The 26,316-nt window shown below is 56.9% G+C and overlaps 1 protein-coding gene across 5 annotated transcripts in view; it reads right to left on the bottom strand.

Annotated features, from left to right (window-relative positions):
* ADAP1 (ArfGAP with dual PH domains 1) overlaps window positions 1-26,316 on the bottom strand; it is a 73,526-nt gene that overhangs the window by 5,575 nt on the left and 41,635 nt on the right. For 2 of the 5 annotated variants that reach the window (XM_058569448.1, XM_058569447.1), the window contains exons 3-5: window positions 18,957-19,039; window positions 7,423-7,535; window positions 6,055-6,201 (exon numbers count right to left, since the gene is read on the bottom strand). In XM_058569448.1, coding sequence (XP_058425431.1) covers window positions 6,055-6,201; window positions 7,423-7,535; window positions 18,957-19,039 — 343 coding nt within the window. Of the gene's footprint in view, window positions 1-6,054; window positions 6,202-7,422; window positions 7,536-18,956; window positions 19,040-20,438; window positions 20,467-21,088; window positions 21,112-21,205; window positions 21,496-26,244; window positions 26,259-26,316 lie in introns of those variants that run through there. The other 3 variants (XM_058569450.1, XM_058569446.1, XM_058569445.1) reach the window with 3 other exon arrangements.

Genomic DNA, 26,316 nt, shown 5'->3' with positions numbered 1-26,316 from the left:
TACGACAATGGTCCCACACGATGTAGCCTAGGTGTGTGGTAGTTACACCACCTAGGTTTGTGTACGTACACTCTATGATGTTCACACAACGACGAAATCGCCTAACAACGCATTTCTCAGAACATGTCCCTGTCATTAAGCAACTCATGACTGTACCTATTTTGAAACTAAAGTCTGTTGAAATCTTGCAACTTCCAGGGAAAGACTTGGACATAAATTGCGGTTAATTTTGGTCAGTTTTAGCTCTGAACACAGTAGCAGCTACCCACTCCCTGCCCCCATTCGTGGCAGGCAGCTGTGCACGTGTTCCTGGAGTGGCCTGTACACCGTGTGCAGGAGCCAGGGTGGGCAAAGAGGACCCCGTCCTCCAAGTATCGGGGCCTGTGTTCCGATCGGTGATTGCTGCTTCTGATCACAGAGGTGCAGACAAAGAAGGGGGCGGCCATTGTTGCACTCCCCCCATTGTTGGAAGCCCCTCCTCCTCCAGCTGAAGTGACTTCCAGGGGATTAAAAGGCTCAGCACCCTCTTCCCCCTACTCTTCTTTTTTCACTTTTCCCCCTTTGGGAGCCAGACATTAAAAACTAGGACATCCAAAAGTAACTACATATATGGGGAAAATCAGAAAGTGACCACACACGACGAGGGAGAGGCACAGAGAAGACCTGAGAAGACCTTAAGTTTATACCCCAGGCTGATCCTCAGCACAGAGACAGCGTACAACAATCAAAAAAACTGAAGCAATACAAAAGAGAGCAAACCCCGGGGAAGGGGGAGAATCTGATTCCAGAGTTACCACCTTATTAGATTCAAATGTCCATGTTCAACAGAAAATTCCAAGGCACACAAAGAAGAAAGAAAGTATGGTCCATTCAAAAGAAAAAATAATTAAGCAGAATCTGTCCCTGAAAAGACCTAATAGCTGACATATTAGAAAAAGACAAGATGATCAAAGAACAAAAGGAAGATGTAGAGAAAGTCAAGAAAATGATTCATAAACAAAATGGAAATATCAATGAAGAGAAAACCTAAAAGGAAATCCGAAAGAAATTCTGGAGCTAAACGTACAATAACTGAAATAAAAAAATTCACTAGAGGGAGTCAAAGAAAGATTTGAGCAGGGAGAAGAAAGAATCAGTGAACTTGAAGATAGGACAATGAAATTATCAAGGCTGAGGAACAGACAGAAAAAAGATTGAAGGAAAGTGAACAGAACCTAAGGGACCAGTGGGACACCATCAAGAGGCCCAACATATGCATCATAGGAGTCCCAGAAGGAGAAGATAGAGAAAAATTGGCAGAATATTTCAAGAAATATGGCTGAAAACTTCCCAAATTTGATGAAAGACATGAATATAAACATCTAAGAAGCTCAACGACCTTCAAGTAAGATGAACTCAAAGAAGCATACACTGAGACAAACTTTAAAAAGACAAAGAGAGAATCTTGAAAGCAGCAAGAGAGAAGCCACACATCACACATAAAGGATCCTCAAATAGATTATGAGCAAGATTTGTCATCAGAAATATTAGAGGCAGAACACAGTGGGCCAATATATTCAAAGGCGTCAAAGAAAGAAACTGTCAGTCAAGAATCCTATATCTAGGAAAACTGTTCTTCAAAAGTGAGGGAGAAATCAAGACATTCCCAGATAAACAAAAGCTGAGGGAGTTTGTGGCCACTAGACCTGCCTGCAAGAAATGCTCATAGGAGTCCTGTAGGTGAAACGAAAGGACACTCGACAGTGCCTCAAACACACATGGAGAAATAAAGATCTCAGTAAAGGATAATACATGGGCAAGTAGAAAAGCTAGTATTATTGTAACAACAGTTTGTAACTGTACTTTTTGGTTTCTACATGATTTAAGAGGCTAATATATTTAAAGAAAAAACTACTATTAACGTAAAAGCTAGCATTACTGTAACTTTGGTGTGTAACTCCAAATCTTGCTTTTTACATAATTTAAGAGACTAATGCAGCTAAAAGAATTATTTGTTTATCTTTTGGGGCACACAATTATAAAGATGTAATTTTGTGACACCAACAACTGAAAAGAGTGGAGATGGAGTTATAAAGGAGCACAGTCTTTGTATGTTATTGAAGTTAAGCTGGTATAAATTGAAACTAGGATGTTATGAATTTAGGATGTTAAATGTAAGCCCCATGGTAACCACAAAGGAAACAGCTATAGAATGTACACAAAAGGAATTTAAAAGAAATTTAAACATATCACTACAAAAAAATCAACTAAGCACAAAAGAAGACAGGAACACAGGAAATGAGACAAAAAAAGCTACAGGGAATATAGAACAAATAGCACAATAACAGAAGTAAGTGCCTTCTTATCAGTAATTACTTTAAATGTAAATGGATTAAACTCTCCAATCAAAAGACAGAGATTGGCAGAATGGATAAAAAGACATGATTTAACTATATCCTGTTGACAAGAGACTCACTTAGATCCAAAGACACAAACAGGTTGAATGTGAAAGTATGGGAAAGATAGTCCATGCAAACAGTAACCAAAAGAGGGCAAGAGGGGCTATACGGATATCAGACAGAATCAAATTTAAATAAAAAATGTTATGAGACAAAGACATTATAATTAATAAAAGCCTCGATACAACAAGAAGATATAACAATTATAAACATTTATGCACCTAATGACAGACCATCAAAATATATGAAGCAAAAACTGACAGAATTGAAGGGAAAAATAGAAAGTTTTACAATAATAGTTGGAGACTTCAACACCCCACTCACAATAATGGATAGAACAACCAGACAGAAGATAAGTAAGAAAATAGAGGACTTACCACAATAGACCAACTAGGTCTAATAGACACTTACAGAGTATTCAACCCAACAACAACAGACTATACCTTCTTCTCAAGTGCACAGGGGACATTTTCCAGGCCATATGTTAGGCCACAAATTAAGTCTCAATAGATTTAAAAAGATAGATATCATACAAAGTATCTTCTCTGACCACAACCAGATGAAGTTAGAAATCAGTAACATAAAGAAAACTGGAAAATTCACAAAACTGTAGAAATTAAACAATCAAGAGATCAAAGAAGAAATCACAAGCAAAATTAGAAAATACTTAGAAATGAATACAAATGAAAATACAACATACCAAAACTTACGGGATATAGCAAAAGCAGTACTAAGGGAAAAATTTATAGCTATAAATGCTTACATTAAAAAAAACAAGAAAGATCTCTAATCAACAGCCTAACTTTACTACTTAAGGAACTAGAAAAAGAGGAATGAACTAAACCCAAAGCAAGCGGAAAGAAGGAAAATAAGATTAGAGCAGACATAAATGAAATAGAGAATAGAAAAACAATAGAGAAAATAAATGAAACCAAAAGTTAGTTCTTCAAAAAGATCAATAAAATTGACAAAACTTTAGCTATATATATTAAGCAAAAAAGAGAGAAGACTCAAATTACTAAAATCAGAAATGAAAGTGGGGTATTACTACCAATTCTACAGAAATAAGAAGGATTATAAGACAGTACTATGAACAATTTTACACCAAATAATTGGATAACCTGGATGAAATACAAATTCCTAGAAACACAAAACCCACCAAGACTAAATCAGGAAGAAATAGACAATCTGAATACCTACAAGGAGTAAGAAGACTGAATCAGTAATTGAAAATCTCCCAACAAAGAAAAGCCTTGGACCTGGTGGCTTCACTGGTGAATTCCACCAAACATTCAAAGAAGAACTAATATCAACCCTTCTCAAACTTTTCCAAAAAACCCAGGAGGAGGAAACACATCCTAATTCATTGTATGAGGCCTGCATTGCCCTGATACCAAAGCCAGACAAAGACTTTTCTCCAAGAAAAGAAAACTACAGAGCAATATCCCTTATGAACATGGATGCAAAAATCCTCAACAAAATACTAGCAAACCAAATTCAGCAGCATATTTAAGGATTATACACCATGACCAAGTGGGATTTATTCCTGGAATGCAAGGATAGTTCAACATATGAAATCAGTGTCATACCCCATATTAACAGAATGAAGGGGAAAAAACCACATGATCATTTAAATTGATGCAGAAAAAGCATCTGACAAAACTCATATGGAATCTAAAGGGAACCCAAATAGCCTAAACAATCCTAAAAAGGAAAAATACAACTGGAAGAATCACACTTTTGATTTCAAAACTTGTTACAAAGCCACAATAATCAAAACAGTGTGGTCCTGGCATAAGGACAGACGCGTAGCCTGATGGAACAGACAGTCCAGGAATAAGTCCTCATGTATATGATCAAAGGACTTTTGACAAGGGTGCCAAGACCATTCAATAGGGAAAGGACGATCTTTTCAACAGATGGTGCAGGGAAAACTGGACATCTGCATGCAAAGAACGAAGCTGGACCCTCACCTAACGCCACATACAAAAATTAACTCAAAGTGGATCAACGACCTAAATGGAAGACCTAAAACAATAAAACTCTTAGAAGAAAACGTAGGACAAAAGCTTCATGACATTGGGTTTGGCAATGATTTCTTGGATATGACACCAAAGGCACAGGCAACAGAAGAAAAAATAGACAAGTTGGACTTCATGAAAATTAAAAATTATGTACATCAAGAGATACTATCCACAGAGTAAAAAGACAACCCACAGAATGGAAGAAAATATTTGTGAATCATGTATCTGATTAAAGATTAATATCCAGAATATACAGAGAACTCCTAAAACTCAACAAAAAAACAAACAACCTGATTCAAAAATGGACAAAGGACCTGAATACACATTTATCCAAAGAAGATCTAGGAATGGGCAACAAGCACATGAAAAGCTGATCAACATCACTAATCACTAGGGAAATGCAAATCAAAACCAAAATGATTTTGGTCTGAGCACCTCATGCTCATTAGGTCATAGGTGAAAATGACCACATGCTCATAGGTGACCAAAATCAAAATGAGGTCTGAGCACCTCATGCTCATTAGGATGGCTATAAAAAACCAGAAACATGTGTTGATGGAGAAACTGGAACCCATGTGCACTGCTGGTGAGAATGTAAAATGGTGCAGCTGCTGTGGAAAACAGTCTGGCAGCTCCTCAAAAAATGAAAAACAGAATTACCATGTGACTCACCAATTCCACTCCTGGGTGTAGACCCAAAAGAATTGAAAGCAGGGTCTGGAAGAGATTTTTGCACATCCATGCAGCATTATTCACAACAGCCAAAAGGTGGAAGCAACCCACGTGTCCATCGACTGATGAATGGTAAAGCACAATGTGGTCCATCCACACAGGGGAATTTTATTCAGCCTTAAAAAGGAAGGAGATTCTGACACCTGCTACCACATGGATGGACCTTAAGGACATTATGCCCAGTGAAATAAGCCAGTCACAGAAGGACAAACACTGTATGATACGCTATATGAGGTCCTAGAGGAGTCAGATCCACGGAGACAGAAAGTAGGTGGTGGGCGCCAGGGGCTGAGGAGGGGGATGGGGAGTCAGTGTTTAATGGGCACAGAGTTCCAGTTTGGGAAGATGAGAAAGTCCTGGAGGTGGATGGTGGTGATGGTGCACATCAGTGTGACTGTGCTTAATGCCCGTGAACTGGACACTGAAAATGGTTAAGATGGTAAATTGTATGTTATGTGTATTTTAATACAATAGAAAAGGAAAAAAAAAAGTGAAAAAAAAGCGTTGAAGGTGGTTGCTTCTGGAAGGGCCTCACGCTCTGTGCGCCGTAGGATATCTCACGCTTTAAACCCCATGCACACACACTGTGATGAAAACCAAAGTGGCAGAGAGGAGGGGCCACCGCTGGAGGAGAGGACAGTCGTGGAGGGTCTGCTTGGGGCTCCTCCCGCCCTCGTCCCCCAGAGATGCTGGTGGGGGAGGGGAATAGCCATGGCGGGACACGTGCACGCCGGCCCAGCCACCTCCTCTGCCCCCTGACCCTAGGCCCCTCCCCAAAGGGCCCGGCCAGCTCCCCACTCCGGCCCTGGGGGAGTAGTGGTCGTTCAGCCCCTGCCCCAGTGACCCACCCAGACACCCACCTTCCCGTCTTCGTGGTAGACGAAGATGTTGCGGGTGCTGTTGTCCTTCAGGTAGGTGACCTGCAGGCCGTGGGGGTGGCCGATCTTGGCTGGCTGGAAGGTGGCATTCAGATGCTCGATCTTCATGATGGCCTTGGGCTCCTTGGCCTGGGAAGCAAGGCCAGGCCTCAGCACCAGGCGGGCAGGGAGCCTCCAAGCTCCAGGGAGCAGGCAGGGTGGGCTCTGTGGATACTGACCGCAGATCTGCCATACTGTGTGGCTTTGGGTGAGTTACTCACCCTGTCTGGGCCCGGGCTTCCTGGTCTGTTGGTCTAAGGTAACAGCGTCCCCCTCCCAAGGGATGACGAGGGCAGGCGCTCACCATCTAGGCAGACCACTCCTCTGCCTCTTGGACACACAGCTCCTCTGTCTGGTCTGTCCCCTCCAACGCCGGGCCCTCCCTCTCCCTGCTGCCCGTCTTGCCAGCCCTACTTGTTTCCTCTCCTTGCACTGGGGGTGGCAGACTGCCGTGCAGGTGCCCCGTGGGGCAGCGGGGTCGTGGGCCGCAAGCTGCCCGTAGTTATCCATACCCCGGGGTGATGTTCTGACCTGGAGCAGGTGGGGGCGGGGCTCGGCCAGCTGCAAGGCCTTCTGGACCCTCCCGCCCCTCCCTACGTGCTGCCTGGGGGGTCCCAGGGTCACCCCAACATGTGCTTGCTGGGTGGGGTGACCACTGACCACAGCCAGAACCCTCTGTCCCCCTCAGGCCTGGGGGTGCCCACCAAGGAGGGGCTCGCCATCACTGTTCGCCAGCATTGCCCAACCCAGGCCTGGCCCCAGGAAGTGACTGTGACCAAGGAGTGGATGGGGGGTGTCCCTGGGAGGGGTGGCATGTCCCCACAGGGGGTAGCGTGTCCTCACTGGGGGTGTCATGTCTCCACAGGGGGGTGGCGTGTCCCCACGGGGGTGTGGCATGTCCCCACAGGGGGTGACATGTCCTGGGGGGGGTGACATGTCCCAGGGGGTATCATGCCCCACAGGGAGTGGCATGTCGCCACAGAGGGTGGTGTGTCCTCATGACGGATATGTCCCGGAGGGGGTAGTATGTCCCCACGGGAAGTAGCGCATCCTCATGGGGGGTGGCATGTCCTCACGGGGTGACATGTCCCGGGGGGGGTGGCGTGTCCCCACGGGAGAAGGTGTGTCCTCCTGGGGGGGTAGCGCATCCTCATGGGGGTGGCATGTCCCCACAGGGCGGTGGCGTGTCCCCATGGGGGGCAGCACAGCTCCTGGGACGCATAAGAGCAGCTGGGAGGCGGTGCCGCCGTCCCGGAGGGGAGGCCAGGACACTGCCCCACGATGGGCGCCCCCCGCCCAAGCCCGGCTCACATCATTTCTGTTGAAATACTTCAGGGCTCCCTCTCGTTCCGTCAGCACAAACTTCCGGCTTAAAAACTGCCCATTGTCCCGGCCGCGCTTCCAGAGAAAGCCCTCTCGGTATCCTGGGGAGAGAGGGGATGTGGGTCAGAAGGTCACAATGGACCGGGGCCGGAGGCTGCCGTCCGGACCCACGTGGAGGGCATGGGCAGGTGACTCTGGCTAGTTGTCCTACTCCTGTCCCAGGGACCCGGGGGCTGGGTGGGCGCGAGCAGGAGTCTGAGCCTGCCCTCAGCCCGGGGCGTCCTCCCACTGCTCAGGAGCACGAGCGCGGCGAGGCCAGGCTGGACACCCCCACGTGCCGGGACCCTCAGCCGCCGCTGCTGCCCAGCCTGTGTGGTGCTCATCTTTCCTTTTTTCTTGGAGGCGTGACAGACCCGCGGGAAGTGAGCGTCCATGTAACTGTACCCCATGAGACCCCCATGGGGGCAGGAGAGTGGACCCACAGTGTCCACTGCCAAGTCCTGGGAACCTGGGGACGTCACCTTATTCGGCGTAACTGGACTTCGCAGGTGTGAGGGAGGGGCTGGGACGGGTGAGGGTGCTGGGTTATCAGAGGGGCCCAAGGGCATCACAGGGTCCTAGGCAGAGGGAGAAGTGACCACGGAAACACCGGAGCGATGTGGCCTCAATAAGAGCGCAGGGAGGAGCCGGCCCTGCCCACACCTCGACTTGGGCCCCCAGAGCACGTGGGGCTCTGATCCCCGGAGCCAAGAGGGCCGTGTGTGGGGGGGAGTTAGGGCCCCCAATCTGCGGGAGCTGTTGGAACAGCAGGAAGGGAATGCGGCCCTCGGGTGCCCCCACCCCAGCCCTGTCGCCCTTCCCCTCCACCCGCCACGTCCCACTCGCTCTGCCTGCTGTGGGGCGGTGGGTCCGAGAGGCGCTGGGTCGACAGGGGGGGCCTGGCTGGGCTTTCACTCAACACCGCCCTTCTTGGAGCTTCACGGGGCTGCTGCCACGTCAGCAGCTCATCCCTTTCCGTCTCCGAGGAGACCCTGTGGACGCTGCCCTGTCTACCCAGGCCCAGTGCACAGCTACCTGGTTGTCTCCGGTTCTCGGCCCCTGTGAGCAGCTCTGCCACACCCCCTGTGACCAAGTGTTCCAGTCGGCGCCCCGCTTTCCTTGGGGATCTTCCAGGGGTGGGACTGCGGGGTCACTTGATCAGGGTTTGTGGGCTCCCATGAAAACTGCCCCGTGGCTTCCGTCTGCTTCTGCCCCGGGCTTCAGAGCTTGCCCTCAGGGAGCGGGTCCTGCTGCCACGTGGGTTGAGAGCCCGGCGCAGTGCCCTGAGGGCTGGTCCAGATGGCAGGGAGACGGCGTCTGGCCCCGGGGGTGCTGTGAGTGCCCGGGGGGTGGCGCAGCCCCCGCTGCTGCCCTAAGTCAGCAGCCCCCAGAGCGCAGAGCCCGACCGCCGTGGCTGGCTCGTGTTTGGGACGCTGCCCCCTCCCCTCGCCCTGGCAGCCCCATCCCCAACACCATGGAGACAAGGGGCTGTTTGCTGTGCTCTCAAGACATGTGGCCATAAAAAGGCGGCAGCCTGGTGTCAGGGAGGGGGCAGCCGGCGCCTCTCAGTCTGTCTCAGGACGGTGCCAGATGGGGCCTGCTCCCTTCCCCCACAACTCAGAGGTCCCTGCAGCTCTCAGAGCCCGCGGACAGGCTGACGTGCCCCAGGCCCCTGCACGCCGCACCACAGGCATATCCCTTCTGCGGGGGGAACGGTGCCACTACCGTGTTCCCAAGCCCAAACAGGGCCCTACTCAGAATGTTTGTTGACTGACCAAATGAGCACTTAGCCCAGGGAAAGCTGGAAACCTTCGGGTCAAGGCTGGCCTCCCCAGGCCCCAGGTCAGCCAAGCGGGGACAGAGACGTGCTCAAGGTGCAGATTTTCCGTGGCAGGCTCGAGTAAGGACGTCTGCAAGGAGGGTCCCTGCCGGCCCCCCTGCACATGGCCAGAGGAGGCCCTGGCTGAGCACTTTGCAGGCTTCATCTCAGTTAATTCCCAGGATCTACGAGGCACATGCTGTGGTGCTCGCCATCGTACAGAATGGGAAACTGAAGCTCCAGGACATGAAGTCCTGGTCCCAGGTGCCCTCGTCAGCAGGGGCTGGAGCTGCTGCCCCGGGTCTGCGGCTCTCCGCACAGCAGGAGCCCTGTGCAGCCAGCCTGGCAGGAGGCCATGGTGGGAGGCTGGAGCCCTCACCCGCCCTGCCCACAGGGCCCAGCAGGTGGCAGCAGCGCCTCAGGATGTGAGGCGGCCCAGCCAGAGTAGCGGCCTGGAGGGAGCCTGGGGATGGAGACGGAGCTCCTGCTGTCCACCCCACACTCCCACCCATCCACCCCCCTGGTCCAGGCCAGAACTGGACGCCGCCGGATGGAGGGAAGCACTCGCCCCACATCTGTCTGGCTCCCGTGCTTTCCCGACAGCAAGCCGCCAGGATGCCTAATTTCAGGCTCTATGACAGCAACCACGGTATTTTCGGATGGGCGCTGGCCAGGGTCCCTGACTGCGGCCAGGCACATGGACGGCTGTTTGGCCCTCAGCCCGCAGCCAGCGGCCCCGCCCCACCCGGGCTGAGCCGTCCTCTCTCAGCCCCTGGACTCCCTGTGACAAGGGACGTGGCCGGCTCCCTGGTGCTGGGGGTCGCCTGCCCACCACACTCGGGCTCTCCAAGCCAGGGACCCCTCGGCTGCACTCAGGAAGGCCCAGGGCCTCGGAGGCGCTAGATCCTCGCAGACTCCAAGCCCCAGCTTCACACTGTCGTACCTGGCGACACAGTCACAGGCCTACGGTGTCTGTGCTGCTCAGCCTTCCCCATGAGAGGGGCCTCTCCAGGCTGCACACGGTGGAGCAGTGCCCACTGCCCTCCTGGCACGCACCTGGAGCCCGGCTGTGCTGCAAGGGACTGTTTTCTCCCAAAGGACTGGTTGGTCTTGGGGCAGAGGCCAGACAGCTCACTCAGCATTTACTGAGCAACTACTGTGTGCCCATGCCTACTGTGTGCCAGATCCTGCCAGGTGCTGGGTCATACTGTATGCGGTGCCTACTGTGTGCCAGGTCCTACTGTGTGCAGTACCTACTGTGTGCCAGCATCTATCAGGTGCTGGGTCCAGTACTACCTGCTGGGAAGCTGGAGGAGCCAGCCCACTCCCCAGGTACTTCTCCACTGCCTCTTCTCAGAAAGCCCTCCACGGAATGCCTGGAACCAGTGCAGAAGATTCTCGGCACCGCTGGTGGTGATGAGACACCCCTGCACACCCACTGGGATGGCCAAACCAAACCAAACCAAACCACAAAACTGACCGCCCAAGTGTGGGCAAGCACGCAGGGCAGCGGGAACCTTCTGTGTTGCCAGAGGGACTGCAAAATGGGGCCACCACTCTGGAAAACAGCTTGGCAGTCTCTTATAAAATTAAACATACATTTCTTATATGACCCAGAGAAAAACGAAAATCTAAAGGAAATGAAAACTACATTCACGTGACAGTCAGGGCACAACGTTTACAGGGGCTTTTCTCGTCGTCGTCCAACTGGACTCAACCCGACGTCCCCGGCTGGGGAATATGAACAGTGTGGCTCACGGGCAAGGCGGAGCCTCGGAGTACCACTCCGCACCAAGGACACGCTCCACACACGGGCCCCACTGACTTCAGATGCGTGATGCTGCGTGAACGAGCCAGACCCAGAGGCTCCACAAGGTCGGTTCCACCTCATGACGCTCCAGAAAAGGCACAACACAGGAGACAGAACAGATGAGCGGCTGAAGCGGCTGGGGGTGGGGCGGGGCTGACCACAAATGCACGTTACAGAATTTGGGTGCTGGAGCTGTGCCATATCCTGCGTTTTTCAGAGCTTGAGGACTGTACTCCACATTGGGCATGTAAATTACATGTGAATTATACCTTATGCGTGTAAATTACACATTGATGTTTGTAACTGGAGCAGGGACGACAGGGCCTTGCTCTGAGGGGCCTAAGGCCTGTTGGTGGGCCAAGCTGGGCGTTCTGTGCCCAGGCCACTGGGTTGACCTCCCAGGGTGGGAGACAGGCCCCCACACCATGTGGCTTCTACCTGGGGGGTACCCCGGGGGAGGGGTGTCCTCTGGACGTAGAGCCAGGCCTGGGAGGCACCAGGGAAACTGAGGCCCAGACCACCCCACCCCAACCCCCTCCCCAGAAGGGCCAGGACTTCATTTCTGGGCCTGTGGCTTCTATCCAAATGCCAACAGGTCACCGCAGGAGCCCAGCGTGGAGCAGCCGCCCCTCATCTGGCACAGCTCCCAGTCAGAGGCCACGGCTGCAAGCCCAGAGCGTGGCCCAAGCCTGCCCGGGGCCCTGCCTCCCGTGTCCCTCCCTGCTGGCTGCCCTGGCAGCCTGCCCCCACTCCCTGCCTGCTCCTGCCAGCTCTGCCCACCTTGCAGGGGACCTGCCCGGGCTTCTGCTGATCCACGGGGGGGGGACACAGCCTCTGGGGCACACTCGGCCCAGCCGCCCACCCACGGAGAACGCGCGTCAGCCCTCTCGGCTGCCCACCTGGGTTCATTTTCTCCATGCACCCACCACGTCTCGGGTCACGTGAGCTCTGCAGGGGGGCTGCTGATGTGGGCAGGGCTCAAGCCGCCTGCTGAACAGTCCCTGCACAGGCGCAGCCCCTGGGGTTGAGCGTCACTCCCGTTTTGTCCACCTGAGAGGTCGGGTTTGGGTGCGCCCCAACCCAGGGGCACACCTCTGACCATGATCTTTTCCAACGAGCCTCTTCAGGCCCCATGGCAACCTCACCCTGCGCCAACCAGGCCCCAGGCCCTCCTCCACCTGGGATTCCCAGGAATTCTGGGTAAAATGGCCCAACAAGGCCAACGAGAGGAGGTCGGAGGCTGAGGGTCAGTGGGGAGGGCCTGGCCCGAGCAGGGGCACTATGCCGTTGGGAGTAAAAAGCCCCTGATGTCCGGCGTTCCAGAAGAGCGCACTGGGCCGTCGTCAGATCGCGGGCCTTTTGCAACAGCTGATGAGGTAGTGTTTCTGGGTGTGAACATGTGTGTCAACGTGCGAACTGCATCTGACCATGCACATCTAAGAGCACACGTGTGAACACATGCTCGAAAGTGCAGGTGTGAACACACATAGGACTTGGGGCTGCAAAGGGCATGTGAACGTGTGTGAACATGCACGTGAGCACGTGAATGTGCATGTGTGGGCGTCTGAACACGCAGGCCTGTGCCTGGGCAGCATTGGCGGAGGGGACAGTGTCTGTATCCAAGGGCTGTCTGGGGACGGCTGACCCCTCCCCACATCGCCCAGCGCCTCGCACTAAGCCGGGGGCAGGGGGGCCTCTCCAAGGAGCACGTCTGGCCCCTTGACCCAGGGTGGGCTGGTGGGAGGGGCAGGGCTACTCAGGGCCTGGCTCATTTCAGGGGCTCCAGACCATGGTCAGGAACATCTGGCTCTTAGATGTCAAGTCCCCAATGTTCTGGTTACGTGTGATTGGGGCACCTCCCCACGCGCGTTCTCTCATCCATTCGTTTATTCATTCAACAACCAGCATGCACCCAGTAGCTGCCAGGAGGGTCTGCTGGGTGTGGGGTTGCAGCAGGGAGACAGAAGGCAGGGCTCTGACCCAAGGTGTCTGTTACTGGGGCACTGAGCTGGGTCCCCATTTTGTGCACAAGGAATCCAGGGCCCAGAGACACTGTCTGACCTCTGCAAGGTCACACAGCGGCCAGCAGGGAACTAGGGACCAATGCCCAGTCCCCAAGAGGGAGGCGGCTGACGGTAAGGCCAGGGGCCGGGCTGAGGGCTCCCTAGGGTCACATTACCCTCCTTAGGAGCCCCTGCAGCACCTAGCACAGGGTCTGCACCCACAGGAGGAGACCCCGTGCTCACAAACGGGCTGGCCAGCTTCTGTAGAAAGTCCTCCATCTGCACCAGATGTGTGGATACCCCACTAGGCGCTGGGCAGAGCTGAGGAGGGGGCAACCCCTCAGGGGCCAGGTTAGCCCAAGAGCACCCTGCCCCACTCCACAGGCCCCAAACCCTGAGACCCAACCCCAACCTCTACATAGAAAACACTGCTGGGAAGCGGGACAGTCCTGAGCCCAGAGGGGAGCCTGCCCGGATCCACGGGGACAGACGGTCCCGAGCCCAGAGGGGAGCCCGCCCGGATCCACGGGGACAGACGGTCCCGAGCCTAGAGGGGAGCCCGCCTGGATCCACGGGGACAGACGGTCCCGAGCCCAGAGGGGAGCCCGCCCGGATCCGCGGGGGACAGTCTTGACTCCCAGCCAAACCCCACAAACACCACCAGCCACCCTAGGGACACCTTGGGCCCACTGTGTACCCCACACCTTACGTCACTTAACACTCCCAACAACAACCCCATGCTGGGCACCATGTCCTCCCCACTGCAGAGACGGGGAAACCAAGGCATGGGGGTGGGCTCTGTCACTCACTCAGGGAGCCCCTGGCCCCACCTGCCCTCTGAGGGCTCTGCTCACCCTGTGACATTTGGGACAAAGGCGGGACGGCCCTGCTTTGCACAGCCAGGCGTCTCAGGAGGGGGACCCCTAACCCACGGGAGGACAAGTGGGCAGAGAGGAAGCAGGGAGGGGCGTAAACCCACGGGTGGTATGGGGGTCTGGAGCCTCGGCAGGAAGTGCTGTGTCTGTCGGTGACTGGGGACGGCCTGGGCGGCCTGGCCCTCTGGACAAGAGGGGGCATTGTCTGGCCGTGAAAGGCAGCCATTGAGGCTCTCGCTCAAGATAGGGACAGCGTGGGGAGGGAGCCTGGAGCAGCTGTACCCTGGGTCAGCCCCAGCGAGCAGGGCCTGGGGTGGGGCAGGTGGGAAGCGCGGCCCAGCCCCGGAGGCCCCGTTATTTCAGGGCGAGGTGCAGGCGCGTCCCCCACACCTGTGACCTTGCCTGAGGGCGGTAGCGCAGATCGCAGGAGTGGGGCATGCCAGGCAGGCACCTGCTTGTCTGGGTCCACCTGGAGCCCAGGCCCTGCTGCCACGGCCTGGCCCGTGCCCTCTCTGCCACCAGGTCCTGCAAGACTCAGCTGCATGGGTGCCAGGTCCCATCCGGCCTGTCAGCGTGCGGGGACGCACATGTGCTGTGACCGAGCAGGGACCCAAGGCGGGCTCCAGACTCCCCAGGCCACGGGATCAGCACCGTGACCACAGTACAGCCATCAGAGCCAGCAGTTACCATGGGCAACTCCCATCCTGTCCACGGAGGTCCCACAATGTCCCCTCGGCCCCAGGATGCCGTCCAGAGCACGCTGCACGTGGCTGTGACTTCTCTCAGCCACCGGCAACCTCTGACGGTGTCTACATCTTGCCCTGCGTTCCACAGCCTTGACCTCCGGAGCGCTGGTCAGGTGTCCGTTCATTGTCCCTGGGGCTGGGGCTGTCCGACGTCTCCTCTCGACTAAGGTGAAGTTAAACCGTAGAGAGAAGTGGCTCTCAGTGCACGTGGTCAACACCCCTCGGTCATCTGAGAAGGGGTCTGCTGGGTCCCCCACAGGAAAGGTGCAGCTTCTCCTCTGTCCTCGTCAGCATCTTGGGAAGACACCTGGAGACCATGCAAATCCCGCCCTTCCAGCTCTGCCCTCCGACCCACCGCCCACCGGGGATCTTGTCCCCATCTGTTCCACTGGCGTGTCCGACAGATGGCGATCTTCCGTGTCCCTCATTTCTTCCACCTTCATTAGTTAGACTTCTGTAAGAAACAGCTGTCTCTTTTCCCCTCCCTTACTTATTAATTCAGTTCTTTATACGGCCACAGACTCATAGATATGCTCTGTATTCTGTGGGTTAAAGTCCTATGGGGTCACTATGGGGGGACAGTTTTGTTGCTCAAACTGTCCAGCTTTGGTCCCAGGAGCTCTCAGACACCTGGCGGCAGGACTCTTCTTCCCAGGACACCCTAAATGCAGGTCTGAGGGCTGAGCAGGTGCTGGTGCTGGGTGGACAGGCCTCACTGGCAGGTCCACTCTGGACATTGCTGCGGTCTGGCGTCCAGTGGTAACCACCTGCCCCAACTCCCAACACCCCCAGGGGCTCCACAGCAAAGCTGACCACACAGGCTCCTCACACAGAATGCCACAGCCGGCCCTGCATGGCCCACAGCCCCGGCCCATTCCCGGCAGGTCGGGGGCCGGGCGCCTGGCCAGGCCTCACCTCGATGACTGCATTTCCCCTTCCTCCTCGCACGGCGCCGCACAGCACCGGGACTTCTGCATTCGTGTGGCCGGTGGGTGTGTCATCCCCTCTGCGTGAGAAAGTGCTCTTGCGGCAAACGGGGAGCAGGAGGGAAGTGCCCTCGGGAATCCCCCGGTGCTCCTCATGGGCTGCGAGCAGCCCTCCGAGGAGGACCCACAGGGCTAGGGGCATGTCCCGGGGTGCCCAGCCCGGTCCTGCCGCATCTGTTTCACCTACCCTGCCAGCCCTGGACACGGGCTGGGGGAGTGGGGGAAGAGGGAAGCTGGAGTCTGCACCCCCTCCACCCCCTCCACCCAGCCATGCGCTGGGCAGGATGTGGGTCTGGGGCCCCCAGGCAGCCAGGCACTAGAGGCTGTGGGGGGCAGTGCCCTGGATCTCCCTGACGCTGCCCCACCTCCTGGGGCTGTCCCAGTCCCAATGGGAAGGAAGGGGAGGCCTCTGCTGCGAGCAGGTGAGATTTAGGGGATGTTCTGTCAGGACCCGCACACAGGACCACAGCACAGGCTCCTCTGGGTCCCCAGGGGGGATGCCAGCAGCCAGGGCCCTCAGCCAGAGCACCAGGCACCTCTTCACATAAGGTGGCCTTGCCCCAAGGGTGGTGTGGTGAGGACCTTGCTGGAGGCAGGGGACGAGCGGATGGCCCCAGGGCCCTGTTCCTATGAATCTCAGGGCTGGGTTGGGAGGGATCACCAGTATGAATACTCAGGGCCTGGGGAGGCGGCGGGTTAGCACTCCGGAGGTGGGACGTGAGAGCTTCATGAAGGGCCTCCGCACTAGGGCTCCGTGGGAGCAGAAGAGGGGCTGGGGTCGCCTCCACGCCAGGGAGCCCTCCGAGGCCAGGACGAGGGGACCAGGCGCTCAGAGATAAGAGTCTGCACATGGAAAGGGCCAGAAGGCCCCAAACTGCCCCTTCCAGTGTGAGAGGCACTGCCACACTCAGATGCCACCTGGGGAGTAGGGCAGCGGGGTGAAGGAGGAGGAGGAGGACCCAGCGCAGAGCAGGGAGGGCCAGTCCAGGGCGCCAGCACTGCCCCCTCCAGCCAGTTCTCAGGACACTGTCCCCTCCAGGCTCTGGGGGGCCTTCCCCCAGCACGGGTGGTTCGCAGGTGCCTACACACCCATGGTCGCGCCCCCCGCTGCTCGGCAGCCCCTCCGAGAAGCCCCCCGAGTGCTCTTCTTGTGATCATGGCCCCGGCCAGGCTCGCCTGCCGCCCCCCAGGCTGTTCCTGCATGTGGTGGCTGCGCCCCGGCCCTTTGTGAAGGGCCCGCACCCTGCTGCTCCGCCAACACGCGCCCACGGCATCCCCGAGGGGGCCTCACACCCATGCTTCCCGCAGCCGTAGTCCAGGTGAGGTGGCGGAGGTGCCTGAGAGGAGGGGCTGGCCCTCCACAGATGGATGCGGCCTCCGCTCCTCCTGCCAGCCCAAGAGGGTCTGACCCAGACGCAGCCGTCCGCACACCTGTGGGTTTCAAAGGCCACCCGCTCAGACCCTGCTAGTGTCCCTGAGAACTTCTGTCCTCCTGCAGGCCTCTCCCTGATGTCTCAAACACTCCCGAGGGACTGGGGACATCTCGTGAGAAGGGCAGCAGTGACATGTTAGCTGGAGGAAGCATCCTAATGGGAACGACGGCCGGGAGAGGGAGGGAGAGGTTTCCAGCTCCCGACGGTTGTCACCCCTCCCGAGACCTGCTGGCGCGGGGCAGAGGGAGAGGCCTGGTCCCAGCTGACCTGAGCACCTGGAACTGACACCCAAATATGCCTGAAAACCCCCACTCTCCAAACACCTGTAACAGCCAAGATCTGTTGGTTCTGCCACCCTGCATGCACCCCCACTTCCGGAACCCAGACCCCACTTTTTCTCGGGAGGATTGCTCCCAGTTCCAGAGGCAGGCACACATCACACCTCCCTGGTCATCGTGACTGGGTCCCATGCCCATCCTTGACCATCCCTGACACCTCTGTGAAAGTCACACTCGTACCTGAATGAGAAGAGATGGAAAATCCGGACCTGCTGGAGTAAAACTTCCACCAGGAGGGTTGGCACTAACCCAGGGAAGCAGAACCAGAGGTGGAAACACTGAAGCCAAGTCTTGGCAACACTGACTGAACCCCTAGATCAAGCTGTGCCTGAAGCCAGCCCAATTATGTGAGCCAATCCATTTTCTGTTTTCCTTATACCCAACTGAGTTAGATTTCTGTCGCTTACAACCAGAGCATTCTCTGGTGAAAGAAGAGATATAAAATTCCGTGATGTAGCTGTGTCAGCCCTGCCTGCACCCACCTCTGAAATGAGGTCACACACTGTTGTTATAAATTGCTAAGACGTTTACGCCTGGGAGACAAAGGAATTCTGGGGTGAGCCTTCCCAGGGTTTCCAGAGCAAGCAGGCTGGGTTTCAGGCAGGCACAGAGCACAGGCATGTCCTGGGTGTTGAACAGGCAGATGCCCACATCCTCCCCCGCCCCCTCCCCCTCTCATTAGGGATCGTTAGAGATCATGAGGAGGGCAGGAAATGGCTGCCTGGGGTGGGCCGTAATTGAATCAAGGCCACACACCAGCCCTGGAGGGGAGGACTAGGAAGGGACTGCTCCACAGGAGCGCTAGCTGCTCACAGAGCCCCGCCCGGCCTCACAGCCCATGGACTCGGGACCAGTTACATGCTCTGAGCCACCTGGTGTGGAGGGGACAGTGGGGTCACTCGGATTGACTCTGGAGCCACCTCTCATCTGATCACCCCTGGCTGGTTTTCCTCACGCTCAGAACGGGCATCGCTCCTGGCAGCAAACATCCACGGTGCTGACGGGGCCAGCGGGTGGCCTGGCCCATCCCTGGCTTTGGTGCTGTGCCCTCTCACCCCTATCCGGGACCAAGGCCTGTCCACATCCCTCCCACCAGGACCCTCACCCCGCAGGCCCCCCCAGAGCAGAGGCACGGCTCCCTCATGGCCTGGAGGCCCCAGCTGCAGCCTTGTGGGTTCCCCGTGCACACCGCACACGGTCAGAACTCGGCTGTGAATGGCCACGGGGACTCTGAGCACCAGGTCACCCAGCTGAATGTCAGGAGGCCAAAGGACCGGACACGGATTCAGACCAATTAGCCAATCATCCAGGTTCCTAATGATTCTGCCAGCTCTGGGTGGAGGGGGAGACAGAGACAGACAGAGACAGAGGCAGAGGCAGAGATGGAGAGGGACAGAAACAGAGACAGAGACAGAGAGAGGGCGGAACACAGAGCCGCCCACAGCCCGCCTGTCTCCGGCTGGCCGCCCTTACCTGCAGAGTAGGGCTCCTGCTTCTCAAGGTGGGTGAACTCTTGCCGTTCGTACTTGGCCCGTATCCACTGCTCCCGCAGGAGTCTGGGGAGAGAGGGGAGAGTAAGCCTGGACCCTGGGATGCCACTCGCGCCGGGAAACGCTCCCCAGGCCTGAATGCGGGGCCACAGGAGGCTCCTGGCGCCCCTGTGGGCATGAGGCCCTGGAAGACCTGCCAGTCAGGAGGGAGGGCCATGAACACTGTCCCCCCACCTCACAGGAGGAGGCCGGGAAGGGCTGCCAGCTTTGATTTTTAAAATCATTTGCTACTCAGTTTCACCACTCAATACCTCCCCTTTATAAAACTGAGATATAATGACACACCATAAATTCACCCATTTAAAGTGTTCAATTCAGTGGTTCATAGTATATTCACAAGGTTGTGCAGCCATCACTACTACCCAGTTCCAGAACATTTCATCACCCCAAACAGAAACCCATACCCGTTAGCAGTCACTCCTCCTACCCTCTCTGCCCCCCGAACCATGAATCTACTTCCTGGCTCTGGGAAGTAGATGTCCTGCCCCTTCTGGACATTTCATGTAAACGGAACTGTGCCTGTGTGGCCTTAATTTACAACTGGCTTCCTTCACCGGCAGGTGCCCCAGGTCAGCACGTCGTGGCGTGTTACCGCGCTGCATCCTATCCCACCGCCTGCCTCCCTTCAGTCTGATTATTAGGATTTAGAGAAGAAAAAGGCCAGAACCCAGCCCCTGCCCCCAGTGAGGCGACAGGGGCACAGCGTCTGTCCCCAGGGAGCACCCCAGTCCCTCTCCCACGCCTGGAGGCCCTGCCTGCGCCTGGCCTCTGTGAGGCCGACCCTCATCAGGGAAGCCGTGGTCAGGGTGCAGCAGGTCAGCGGTCTGGAGAGGGCAGCAGCAGGGACGGCCAGGCCGGTGGAGGAGGGGCGGCCCTGACACCACAGCCCTCCCGGCCCCTCCACCAGTGGGCAGCACACACCTCCGACCGCTCCCACCCACCTCCCGACTCGGGCGAGGCCCCGTTCCTCCTTCCTCCAGGCCCCGCACGACAACGAATCCAGCTCGGCTTCCCCTCCACGGCCCTAGGCCGCCCCCCAGGGTCTGTCCTCCCCAGGCAGCCAGAAGGACACAAGGCAACTGTGCCCTCAGCTCAAAGCCCTCCATAGCCCCCACTCAGTTCTTCCAGAGCAGACAAGACCCTCTGTAACCCCTAGTGGCCCTGACCTCATTTCCGCCCCCCAGCTCAGCACGCCTCCTCCTCTCCATTCCTCCCACTCAGCCCCCTGCCCACGTATGCCCCCCAGCAGCCCCTACACCCCCTCATCTCCAAGCTTTGCTTTAGTGTCCATGAGGGAGGCTTCCATGACCTTGGCCTTGACACCCAACCCCACCTCCCAGACCCCTCACAGAACCTGTTCCGCAGCATTCCCATTCCGCACTCTTGAACAGGCCCCATGACTCACTGATTATCCAGTTTATGGGGTTTATGATCTGTGTCCACCTCTAGGATGTAAGTTCCCCGAGCGCACAGTCACCATCTTTCTTCTTCTTCTGATGCTTCCCTCTGGCGGGGCCAGGGTGGACAGACCGACCCAGATTCCCAAACATCCTAGGGATGTTGGACCTGGGGTCCTCCAAGGCTGTCCCTCTTAGGTCCTCATCACCTTCTCACCTCACCTCAGCCTGTCACCCCTTGGGGACAGGCCATGGGGGATGAGCAGATGCACCTGGACCCCTCTTCGCCTCTCCCGGCCTCAGTGGACCAGACCGGAGCCCCCATCTTCTCCTCCGGGAGATGGCTCCTGTCACTACCTTGTAGGGTGGCTCTGAGAAACAGGGACGGCTACTGTCAGGATCCCCGGAGGCCAGGAAGCTGCCCCTGACCGTCCCCTGGCTGGGTGTCCCCTGCAGGGGTCAGGAAGAAACTGTTGGATGGAGACTCAGGAAGAACTGCAGACTCTGAGGGGAGGCCTCTGGCCCCCTCTGAGGTCACGCATATCTCCTCACGCTCAGCTGCTGTGCCAAGACCCCTGTCCCCAGAAGACACCACGCTTGCATTTTTGCTTCTGACCCACGTAAATTTAAACTGGCGTCACTGCAGAAATGGCACTACACCTTGGAGGAGGCCGTCCCTGTCTAGATGACACACAACCCAGGCGCACGGCAGAGGGTGGGCACGGCCTCAGCACGGGTTCTCAGGCTCCGGGCTCTTCTATTTCCGGTCACTTACGTGGAACAGAACAGGATACCTCTGGCTTCACGCTGGGCCCATGCAGTCAGCCACAAAGCTGGGGCCCATATCCAGGTCTGTTGGAATCGATCTGCCCTCTCGCTGCAGCCTCGCACCCTCGGTTGTGACTCTGGGGACCCTCGCTCCGTGGGTGTGCATGAGAGTCCTGGGGCTGCCATAACAAATCACCCCAAACTGGGCATCTTAAAACAACAGAGATCTCATCTCCCAGGGGTCTGGAGTCCCAAAGGCTACACCCAAGTGTTGCAGGGCTGGCTCCTTCTGGAGAATCTGAGGCACAGTCTGTTCCAGGCCTCCTCCAGCTTCCTTTTTTTTTTTTTTTAAATGGAATTTTTTTTGGTGAGGAAGATCAGCCCTGAGCTGACATCCATGCCAATCTTCCTCTTTTTGCTGAGGAAGACCGTCCCTGAGCTAACATCTATTGCCAATCCTCCTCCTTTTTTTTCCCCTTTTCTCCCCAAAGCCCCAGTAGATAGTTGTATGTCATAGTTGCACATCCTTCTAGTTGCTGTACGTGGGACGCCGCCTCAGCATGGCCGGACAAGCGGTGCATCAGTGCGCACCCGGGATCCGAACCCAGGCTGCCAGTAGCGGAGCGCGCACACTTAACTGCTAAGCCGCACACTTAACTGCTAAGCCACAGGGCCGGCTGCCTCCTCCAGCTTCTGATGGCTGCTGGCTTCCCGGGCTCATGGCCATACCACTCCAATCTCTGCCTCATCATTGCGTGGCTTCTCTGTGCATCCATCTCAGTCTCTCTCTCCTGTTTCTTACGGGGACAGCTGCCATTGGAGTTTGTTCCCACCCTAAACCCAGGATGATCTCATTCAAGATCCTTCACTCGGTTTCATCTGCAAGGACCCCATTTCCAAATAAGGTCCCTTCACCGGTCCTGGGGTTAGTACTTGACCTGTCTTTTGAGGGACACCACTCCGCCCCCTATAGGGGGCTAGCTGTATGACCCTGGGGAATCAGCCCCGACCCCTGCACCCCGGTTTCTCATCTGTAATACGGGGATAATGTACCTGGCCTCTCAGAGCCATGGGGAGGACAAGCGTCACACGTATGAGCCAGGAGCCTGGCGTCTCCATGTGACGTGGACATCAAGGAAGTTAACGGCCATCCTGTGGCCTCATCCACACCCCACCAGGCAGGAAACCCACAAGGGCTGGGGCCACTGCCTTGGCACAGACGCTGGCCCCCATGGCTCACACCCACACAAAAAGGCCTCCCTGGGCCTGGCACGGAGGCTTCCAGAAGCATCAGCAGGAGGAAGCACTGGGAACAGGCACTAGGAGGGAGTCCCCACTCTGCTCGGCAGAGCTATTCCAAACCACTCGTCACCACAGAGTCTCAGTGCCAGCCTATCACCAGAGGCCCTGAGACCACCAGGGTGGTCTGGTCCTGCCATGGCATGCAGCCCCAACCTCCTGAGGCCTTGCATCAGGGAAGCACCCACAGAGGTGCCCATGACACGCCCAGCCCTGTGACAAGGGGGCAGCCACACTGCCACACAGCCTGGTGGACGAGCGTGGCTGTGGAGTACAGGGGACACAGGGAGGGGACGGCTGTCTACACACGAGGAAAGAGGACCCACCCTGTAACGGCTGGATCTGGGACTCCCGGCCTCTGGGGCAGTGAGGCCCTGAACTTCTGTGGCTTCAGCCCCGGGCTGTCGCGCTTTGTCACCGCAGCCCCAGGAAGCTAGCACAGACCCTTTTCCGGAGACACTCCCTCTGCCGGGGCCCTGGGGAAACTTCTCCCGGGACCTGTGGAGAGGGGCACCCACAGGCCCACAGCTGCCGGGAAGCAGTGGGGTGCTCACTGCATGTCCCCAGCCTCAGGGGCCCCAGGCCCCTCCCGCCTGGTCACACAGGAAGCAGGGAGGGGCTGTTTCCATCAGAAGCAAAACTGAGAGCAGCCAGATATGACTTTCTTTCCCCAATGTCAGGACCGAAACCCAAGGGTGCAGGGTGACACAGGAAGAGAGCCTGGGTCCTGGCCTCTCTGAGTCACGCCTGCCGCTAAAAATGACCCTCTGAGCACCCGCACACTTCCTTATTCCAGCTCACTGTGGGCTCGGGCTTCAGAAGGGGTGCAGGGGGGACCAACGCATCCCAGGAACCCACCCTGGGCCAGGCTCGGCGCAACGGCACCTCACCCCATCCTCACGACACCCTGCAGCAACGGCATCCTCCCCACCTTACAGCCGGGGAAACTGAGGCCTCTGGGCCTCTGTCTCTCTGGGGGCTGCTACAGTGCCAGTCCTGCAAGGAGCCCTGTTCAAAATGTGCAAATCGGGGAGCTGCACCCCACAGTCTACATCACAAGGGCTCAGATCACACCTCCTACCACTCCACAGAACTCTACAGTCTACATAGGGGCTCCATCACACCTCCTACCGCTCCACGGCACTCTACAGTCTACACAGCGGCTCCATCGCACCTCCTACTGCTCCACGGCACTCTACAGTCTACACAGGGGCTCCATCACACCTCCTACCGCTCCATGGCACTCTACAGTCTACACAGTGACTCCATCGCACCTCCTACCGCTCCACAGCACTCTACAGTCTACACAGGGGCTCCATCACACCTCCTACCGCTCCACGGCACTCTACAGTCTACACAGGGGCTCCATCACACCTCCTACCGCTCCACAGCACTCTACAGTCTACACAGGGGCTCCATCGCACCTCCTACCGCTCCATGGCACTCTAAAGTCTACCCCCAGGGACTCTCAAACCACACCTCCTACTGCTCCACAGCACTCTACAGTCTACACAGTGGCTCCATCACACCTCCTACTGCTCCACAGCACTCTACAGTCTACACAGTGGCTCCATCACACCTCCTACTGATCCACGGCACTCTACAGTCTACACAGGGACTCTCAAGCCATACCTCCTACTGCTCCACGGCACTCTACAGTCTACACAGGGGCTCCATTACAGCTCCACGGCACTCTACAGTCTACACAGGGGCTCCATCACACCTCCTACTGCTCCATGGCACTCTACAGTCTACACAGGGGCTCCATTGCACATCCTACCTCTCCATGGCACTCTACAGTCTACACAGGGACTCTCAAACCACACCTCCTACCGCTCCAAGGCACTCTACAGTCCACACAGGCATTCATACCCCACCTCCATCATCATTGCACAGTGCTCCACAGTGAGCCAGGCATGTCACCCCCCATATCTCCCTGGTCTCACGGCTGCCTGGTTGAGTCTCACTATTGATACCAGCCCGGCGAGGAGCTTCTCCAGACCCCACCCCTCTTGGCATCCACGCCCTCCCGGCCCCCTGGCCTGGGCCAACCCGAGTGCCTACTATGCATGGGGGCAGGTGCAAGCTTGGCTCCTGAGAACCTTGACCCGGTGGAGGGTCAGGCGGGCAGGGCCTGCCTGGGGGTCAGAGCATGCTCCCTCCTGGGACACCCGGTCACCCAGGGAGGCCCTGACCATACAGTCCCTGCACAGGGCAGGGAGCATCTCCATGAGCACTTCACAGGGACCAGGATGCAGAGGGAAGTGCCCAGTGTCCTGGCAAGGACAGGGGCCTGTGGGCCAGTCTCTCCCCCCCTCACAGCTCACACAGGTGGGAGATGTGGGGCACTCATGCAAATGACCCAGAGCATCCTGTCCCAGAAATAGCTGCTTCACACCAGATGGCCAGGCAGGGCCTGGAGGGCCCACTTCCCTGGGAGCCCCGGAGAAGGCCAGGGAGTCTCAGGATGTGACACGGCTCCTGAGCCAGGTGGGTCCCCAGGCCCACCATAAGGGGTGAAGGAGTGGAGGTGGCACGTAGGAGGGTGAGGCCATCGAGGGAGCTGCCGGCCTAGAGTCTCCCCATCTGTGAGGTGGGGATCTGAACTGGCCCCTCCCTGGCTCAGTGCGGCTCACGGAGAAAATGCAGCCAAGTCCCTCATGGGATCCCAGCCCATGGTGAGCCGCAGTCCTAGGAATAAAGAGGCCGGGAAAGCAGTGGAACCCCTGGTCCTGGAACCCCTACCCTTCACCCTGCAACAACCCAGACCCGGCCCTGACTGAGCGGAGGCACCTGCTTAGGGCAGTGAGAAGCCCTCCCTCCCCCTTCAACGCAGAATTAGGACACACCAGCGCGGCTCCCAGCCCGCCCACGGGGTGCCCAGTTTACAAAGAGAGTCGGAGAAGACTAGCGCTGAGCAAACAGGAGACAGGGTGCTGCGGGTGGGAGGGGCCGGAATCCAGCACGACGGGGAGCGCAGCGCCTGGCGATGGTCTAGCACGCAGCCGGCCTGGGAGGCAGGCGGGCCGGGTCCTTACCCTCCTTGCCAAGAAAAAGAAAGTTCTGGAGGGTGAGCAACTTGTCTCCACACAGGCAGCTACAAGTAGGTCTCCCACCGGCCCGCGGGAGAATGGGATTCCTGGAAGGCCCAGGTTATGGTCCCAGAGGACAGTTGGGCTCTGGGAGGACAGAGGGCCCTGGGCGTCCTCGGGGGAGTGCCCAGGGCTGGGCCAGTGAGGCTGGGAGGGAGGCTGGTTCAGGAGGTTTAGAAGTCCGGGCAGAGAAGGAGGGAGCCAGTGAGCCATGATCAGGAGCCCCTTCACGGAAGGATCAGGAGACGGCCCCTGGGGACACTGAGGCTCAGAGAGGTTAGTGACTGATGTGAGGTCGCCCAAGCCAGCACTCCTGAAGGCGGGGGCCACATGGGAGAGGGGCCACGTGGGAGAGGGGCCCTGGCCATTTCCCACGGCCACACTCACCCTGCTGAGCCAGGGTGGGCCACATGTAACAGCAGCTTCTCAGCATCCTCCTCCCAGGACTGCCTAGGGGTGCCGACGAGGGACCCTTGAAACCTCCACTGAGACCACCCAGTGCCCCTAGAACCCAAGCGGCCAGAGCTACTAATTGCAAAATGTCAGTCCCCACCCTCCCTGCAGCCACTGGCCACCACGCCAGGAACCAAAACCCAGAGGGAGGAGAGCAGAGATGGAGCTACACGCCCGCGTGGCCCTTGCCCGCTCCTGGGACTTGGTAGCCCTCCCCTCCTCCCGCCCCCGCCACCCTGTGGGGTCCTCGTGGACCCGTCTCCAGATCCCCGGG

The sequence above is a fragment of the Diceros bicornis genome, chromosome 26 (assembly GCF_020826845.1).
Source record: "Diceros bicornis minor isolate mBicDic1 chromosome 26, mDicBic1.mat.cur, whole genome shotgun sequence".
In the NCBI taxonomy this organism is placed as follows: Eukaryota; Metazoa; Chordata; class Mammalia; order Perissodactyla; family Rhinocerotidae; genus Diceros; species Diceros bicornis.
The sequence above is the reverse complement of the archived record's forward strand: the minus strand, read 5'-3'. Positions and strand labels throughout refer to the sequence as shown.